The sequence below is a fragment of the Bos grunniens genome, chromosome 15 (genome assembly GCF_055505025.1).
Source record: "Bos grunniens cultivar Pamir isolate PY7600 chromosome 15, Bosgru_T2T1.0, whole genome shotgun sequence".
Lineage (NCBI taxonomy): Eukaryota > Metazoa > Chordata > Mammalia > Artiodactyla > Bovidae > Bos > Bos grunniens.
Genome location: NC_141179.1, coordinates 1,087,920 through 1,095,422, shown reverse-complemented (window position 1 = coordinate 1,095,422; position 7,503 = coordinate 1,087,920). Strand labels below are relative to the sequence as shown.

The 7,503-nt window shown below is 41.2% G+C and overlaps 1 protein-coding gene across 1 annotated transcript; it reads right to left on the bottom strand.

Annotated features, from left to right (window-relative positions):
- Positions 1 to 5,832: 5,832 nt before the first annotated feature.
- LOC147357222 (olfactory receptor 4C13-like) lies at positions 5,833 to 6,720 on the bottom strand. Its single transcript, XM_086338241.1, has one exon. The coding sequence runs from the start codon at positions 6,718 to 6,720 to the stop codon at positions 5,833 to 5,835; it is 888 nt and encodes a 295-aa protein (XP_086194367.1).
- Between the last annotated feature and the right edge of the window lie 783 nt (positions 6,721 to 7,503).

Here is a 7,503-nt window from a genome sequence, read left to right as displayed (position 1 = left end):
CTCCGTTTTAGCTTCTTCTGTTTGCTGGTCTCTTCAGTGTCTGATTTTTGCTCTGACACAAAGCGGGCGGTGGTGGACACTTTATTTTAGGCTCACTCGTTCAGTCATGCTATGGGGAGGGAGGGATGGACGCTGCAAACGAATAACACTGGCATGTGCTCGCAGTGTCTCAGCTACACTGGGCCTGCCTCTGCTCACAGCACGTGTGCCCTCCCTGTCCACACTGCTCAGGCTCTAGGTTGCTCTGCTGGGAACTATCTGAGGCTGGCCCTGGGTTGCATGCACCTCCCAGGTCTAAGCTGCTCATGTTCAGGCACTCGGGTAGGCCTCAAAGGCACAGACTCAGTTGGGCCTGCATTTTGTGCCCTTCCCAGGTCCGAGCAGCTCAGGTGATGAGGTGTTTGGCAAGCGTGGTCGCTGTGACTTATCGCCTCTCCTGTCCCTGCTGCTCAGTTTTCTGGGTGTACAACTGGCGCACCTTCTCAGGCAGATGATGACTGTCCAGAACCCCAAGAAGTCTTAGTTAGCAAAGAAGCCTGCTTGCAGTTTGGTAGATAATGTCTCTCTGGGGCTGCAATTGCCCCCTTCCGGCTCTGGCTGCCTGTCGCTGAAGGGGGATGGTCTGCAGCTGGCTAGCTCTGTTCAGTCCTTTGTTCTGTGCGCGGGCCTAGCGGTGTCTTAAGTTAGGGCTGGCTTTGCGCGTGGTAGCTATCCCACAGTCTGGTTTGCTAGCCCAAGTTAATTCCCTCAGATTGTCCTTGGGGCATTCAGGCCCTGTCCTTACTCTAAGCCATGCAGCCCGCGCCTCCCTGCCCAGCCCCCGCTTACTAGTGGCAGGTGCAGGTGTCTGTGCTGCTTCTCCACTGGGGGAGTTGCCATTGGGCTGGTAATCTGTGGGTTTTAACTATTTATTTATTTTTCCTCCCTGTTATGTTGCCCTCTGCTTCCAAGGCTTGCCACAGACTTGGCAGTGAGAGTGTTTCCTGGTGTTTGGAAACTTCTCTCTTTTTAAGACCCCCTTCCCGGGATGGAGCTCTGTCCCTATCTCTTTTGTCTCTATTTTTTGTCTTTTATATTTTTTCCTACCTCCTTTCAAAGACAATGGGCTGCTTTTCTGGGTTCCTGATGTCCTCTGCCAGCATTCAGAAGTTGTTTTGTGGAATTTACTCAGCGTTTAAATGTTCTTTTGATGAATTTGTGGGAGAGAAAGTGATCTCCCCATCCTATTCCTCCACCATCTTCCAAACTGCTTCTTGAGAGGTTGCTTTAGAACCCCTCAGTTCAGTTCAATTGCTCAATCATGTCTGACTCTGCTACCCCATGGACCACAGCACGCCAGGCCTCCCTGTCCATCACCAACTCCGGGATATTACTCAAACTCGTGACCATTGAGTCGGTGATGCCATCTAACCATCTCATACTTTGTTGTCTCCTTTTCCTCCTGCCTTCAATCTTTCCCAGCACATTTCCCCTACACCTCTCCCCTTCATCTATCCCCTGTCCCCTACACCTTTCCCCTACACCTATCTAGTCCAACTTCCCAAGCATTGGAGAAGCATACAATGGAAAGAGAATGGAGTTAGGCCTAACTCAAGGAAGGCTGATCATAAAAATAGTTTTTCAATCAAGGAGTTCCTGGAACTATACTGTTAAAATGTGTTTCCAGAATACAACTCCAAGGACAGAGTGGTTTAAAACATTGGAGAGACAGTAACACAAATTCTCAAACTTGAAGGGTAAATCAAAGCTGATTTACATATTATATGATCTTTCTGGTCCTCTGTCTTTTTGGTATGTTAAGAAAGCTAAATTTTAATTTTATGATGTCATTGTGACTATTTGATATCACTTCAAAATGTTCACAACAGCTTAAATACTGTACAACTAATTTTCATAATCACTGATAATTTTTCCCAAGAGAAGAAGAAATTCAATATAATTTTAAATATTAGTTATCTTCTTCCTAATTTATATTCCACTAGTAAGGCATATAGCTTTCTGAGAACCAACTGCTTCTATATGTAGGCTCACTATAGAGGTATGTAAATACTATAGAATGTTTTCTAATTACTAGAAAACAAGAGACATTCAAATGACATGCTCTCTTTTTTCTGAGATTCTTTGAAATCACTGGGGAAGAATAAAATTTGAATTTAGAAGAATGATGATCTGAATACAAGCTCTGCCTCTAATAATATGTAGATTATTTAGCTCTTTTGAACTTTATTCCTCATCATCAGTGAAATGGAATAATGATAATTATATCTACCTTGAAGAATTGTTGTTAGTGTCAGTAAGAAATACAGGAACAGCTTTATAGCAATAAAATATGAAAAAGTAAAGATGTGATGTGAAGAATGTGAAGAACTGACTCACTGGAGAAGACTCTGATGCTGGGAAGGACTGAAGGCAGGAGGAAAAGGGGATGACAGAGGATGAGATGGTTGGATGGCATCACCGACTCGATGGACATGACTTTGAGTAGGCTCCAGGAGCTGGTGATGGACAGGGAAGCCTGTTGTGCTGCAGCCCATGGGGCCACAAAAAACCGGACACTACTGAGCGTCTGAACAATAACAACAAATAAGTTCATTACACATTCTTAATTAGGCAATGTTAAAAATGGTACGTCAGAGTTTCCTTTTGACTGATTAATATTATCTTCCTAGTTCTCCCCTTAATCAGTGAACTAAACACAATATTTTTCTTGTATTTAATTTATATTTTGTGAAGCTCCTCATTTAAATTAAAAAAAAAATTCCTGGATAGTAAAATCCTTTTGTTTTTAGAGAGAAAAGCTAAGACTCATAAAAGTATAGATATTCTTACCCTGTGTGGCTTATTTATTTATGTATTTTCCACTGCCCCAGGTCTTGCTTGCTGCACTCAGGCTTTCTCTAGCCATGGCAAGCAGGGACTACTCTTCTTTGCAGTGTGATGGGGTCGCCTTGCTTTGGCGTCTCTTGTTGTGGAGCACTGACTTAGGCTTGTGGCTTCAGTGGTTGAACAACTGGGCTCAGTGATTGTGGCATGTGGGCTTAGTTGCTTCAGGATATGTGGAGTCCTTCCCGACCTGGGATTGAACCTGTGTCCCCTACTTTGTTAGTCAAACTCTTAACCATTATATGTCCAGGGACATCCCCCTGTGTATTATTTAACTAAATTTTTTCTGTTTTATTTTGTCTGGGATTTATCTGTATATAACCTATTTGTAGGAATCTCCTTTAAAACCTATTTAGAAGTGAAATAAAAGGGTCCAATAACTCTTTCTCATTTTGCCCATTTTCACATTGTCAAAACTATTATAAGTTCTGAGATGATAAAATACTAAAGAAGTTAAGCACAAGAAGAGGAGGACTTTGAAAATAAAGAAGCCTTCATTTGAGACCACAAAGTGCTTTTTACTGTTTTATTTCCACAAAACAAAACAAAAACACCTCTAGGAGACAATTCCAAAAACAATATTGTTGCAATTTATGTCAAAGAGTGTTCCTGATAGGTTTTTCTCTAGGAGTATTATAGTGGCCAGTCTAAATTTAGGTCTTTAATCTACTTTAGGTGTATTTTATATATGATGTAAGGGAAGACAGTTGAAGAGGGAACCTTTTTTCCACTGTATATTCCTGTCTCCTGGAGACAGTCTTGAACAACTTAGTAAATACAGTCACCCAGTACCATGCTCTGGCATTGCTGTGTGGTCAAATCATGAAAGAAATAACTCCAGTTGACCAGAGTTTGACCAACCAACATTTGTTAAAAGAAACATGGCATGTTGTAGTCTGAGAAGTTGACTCAGCATGTAAAGAATCCTCCTGCAATTCAGGAGACATGAGACAGTAAAGTTTGATCCCTGGGTCAAGGAGATTCCCTGGAGGAGGAAATGGCAACCCACTCCAGTATTCTTGCCTGGAAAAGTCCAGAGGAGTCTGGCACGCTACCATCCATAGGGTCACAGAATCAGACATGACTGAACATATAGCACTTCGGTCTGCTTAGACCATCAGAGAAGCCCTGATTAATAAAGAGTGATGTAATAACATAAGATGACCTGATGTCCTCTAGGTGCAGTGAGGAGCATTGCAAGTATCCCCAACTATCCAGAAAGTTCACATTAACCACTTCACTTTTATGAATAAGAAAAAGGAAGAGGATTTTTGCTTTAAAAAAACAAACAAACAAACAAAAAACAAAACAAAAAAACAACTCTGTTACCATACTATTGTGCTTTTGTAAAAGTGAAGTGACATAACTGAAAACTTCAAAAAAGAAAAAGCTTGTAGTGCTGAAATATAGTGCTGCAGGTCAGACAAGACTACAACATGTTTGACATCAACTTCCAAGGGACAAATTGAATCATTAAGACTTCAGATAATTTTCTTATCTGTAGACCTACACAAGCCACAGAAAACTAAGGCTATTCAAGAACATAGATGGCCATCATCAAAAAGTCTACAAGCAATAAATGCTGGAGAATGCATGGAGAAAAGGGAACCCTCTTACACACTGTTGGTGGGAATGCAAATTTACACAGCCATTATAGAGAAAAGTATGGAGATTCCTTTAAAAGCTAAGAACAAAACTATCATATGACACAACAATCCCACTATTGGGCATATGCCCTAAGAAAACCATAACTGAAAAAAAACACATGCACTCCAGTGTTCACTGAAACACTATGCATAATAGCTAGCACATAGAAGCATCGTAGATGTCCATTGATAGATGAATGGATAAGGAAGTTGTTGTACATACACACAATGGAATATTACTTAGCTTTAAAAATAAATGCATTTGAGTCAGTTTCATTGAGGTGGATAAACATAGAGCCTATTACACTGATTTAAGTAAGAAAAAGAAATTCAAATATAGTATATTAACAGATATATATGGAATCTAGAAAGATAGTACTGATGATCCTATTTGCAAGGCAGCAAAGGAGACACAGATATAAACAACAGACTTGTGGATACAGTGGGGGAAGGGGAGGGTGGGATGATTTGAGAGAGTAGCATGGAAATGTACACATTACCATATGTAAAATGGATAGACAGTGGGAGTTTGCTGTATGACCCAGGGAACCCAAAGCCAGTGCTCTGTGCCAACCTAGAGGGGTGGGATGGGGACTGAGGTGGGAGGGGGGTTCAGGAGGGAGGGATTCATGTCGTTGAATGACAAAAACCATCACCATATTATAGACTAATTACTCTTTAATTAAAAATAAAATTATGAATAAAAAATAGAACAAATGAGTAATTCTAAAATTTCTGGCTTATTTTTAATGGCAAGGAAGCAGTTAGATTTTGCATTTTTCCTTCCTCATTTTGTTGGTGCCTCACTTTTGACTTTTGGTAAATTCATAGGGGAAAAAAAAATCAGCTGCAATTCCTTCACTCAATTGCTCCTTCTCAATGGATCTATTGAAAAAAATTCTATCCCTTATTTGCTTTACCATAGGCTATGGAAAAATAGAAGATCTGAGTCAATGTCCCATAAAAAAACTGATTTTTTTTCCCCAAGTAACATGTATGCAGAATTTAGTAAAGTAAATGGAAGACTCTGGAGTAAAACATACTCTAAAATCATGAAACTAGGAGAGTATAGTTCTTTCCTTTGCCTAATCTGAAACTATGAACATGAACATTGAAGACTCTAGAACATATATTAAAACTTATCAAAATACCTAAAATGTGTCTATGTTAAATAATCAACAAATAGTTTCTGGGATTTTTTTTTTCTGTCAATGATCCTCAGAACTTTTTACTCCCACAATTTACAACAGGTACAATTCTACCTGTGTATATAAACCATCACTTTATTGGCATTGTGACAAGCCTAAATTACTCCCCTCTTCAATAAACTCCTTATGGCATTTTTCACCTCTATGTTTCTCACTGTGTAAATAATAGGATTAAACATAGGAGTGAGGATTGCAAAGAACACAGCCACCCACTTGTCTGCAGGGTAAACAGCCACAGGACGTGTGTAAGTGAATATACAAGAGACAAAAGACATTACCACTACGGTGAAGTGGGCACCACATGTAGAAAGGGCTTTGCGTCGTCCTTCAGAGCCATGGGATTTCAGGGAGATCAGGATGACTATGTAGGAGATGAGGAGCATGGAAAAAATAAGCAAACACATCCCCCCTGTGTTAGCTGCCACCACCATTCCCAGACTGTAGGTGTCGCTGCAGGCAAGTTCCAACAGTGAGAAGAAATCACACATGAAGTGATCAATGATGTTGGGACCACAGAAGGTCAAGTTCATGGTGAAAAGAACCTGTACAGTGGCACGCAGGATCCCCGCAGTCCAGACCACCACCTGGAGCTGGCAGAGCCCCTGTTGCATGATGGCCGTGTAGTGCAGAGGCTTGCAGATGGCCACATAGTGGTCATAGGCCATGACAGTGAGGATGATGACCTCCATAAAGAGCTGAGTCAGGCAGGCACCCCAGGAGATGGTTGTCCTTTGGTACAGCAGGTAAATGATGAATTTGGGGGTGGTGACAGAGGTCAAAGAGGCATCTAGGAAGGACAAGTGATTGAGGAAGAAGTACATGGGGGCAGAAAGTGTGGGGCTGAGGGAGATGGTGATGACCATGAGCAGCTTGGCCAGCACCGTGAATAGGAAAATGGGCAAAACAATGAAGAGTATTTTCTGCAAGTGTGGATTCTGTGTGAGTCCCAGGAGAACAAATTTGGTCACGTTGTGAGGAGGCATGGGATCCGTTTAAGAACTAATGCATTCCTGGGGCCTGAATTAGCTACAAAATAATAAAAAATGATAGGTTTTAATCATGAGAGAATTATAGTCTGCATTTCTCAGAGAGAAGACTGAGCAGTTGCATGACCCTAGAGCATATCTTTGGCAGTTTTGCCCCATGACCTGCTTCATTTTTTTTCTTACTTCCTTGGTGATGCACATCATGTCTTCAGACACCTAGTGCCTGCCCCCTGTAAAATATCTATAGGACAACATTTGCTGTGTAATTTACAGAAAACACTAGGATATTTACATAAGATCTGGATTCTTCTCCATTGTCCCACTCCACGTGACTCTGCTGAGTTATCTGTGTCCCGTGTTTCCATGCCCTCCTTTTTGTCTTATTGTTGTTCACTCACTAACTCATATATGGCTATTTGCTACCCCATGGACTGTAGCAGACCAGGCTCCATGGGATTTCCCAGGCAAGACTACTGCAGTGGGTTGTCATTTCCTTCTGCAGGTTCCTCTGTGTCTGTGAGGTTGCAAATTGTCATTCTTAGATGCATCTTGTAAGATGTGCTACACACTGCTAAGAGTTATTACCTTCACCATGAAAATTTGCATCTGAACCCTAGCTCTTACTGTGGAAAGAAAGACATGGTCAATAAATACTTATCATAAGCAGACAGTTTAGAGAATATGCATATGCCACTAATGACCAACTCTACTTGGTACCAAGCCAGAATGCATAAGCTACATGCATTCTCGTGCTTTCTCCCATCTTCCCATAAGAAATTG

What these genes read in the sequence shown, in the direction of transcription:
- LOC147357222 (XM_086338241.1), bottom strand. Translation starts at nt 6,720, where the DNA reads ATGCCTCCTCACAACGTGACCAAATTTGTTCTCCTGGGACTCACACAG.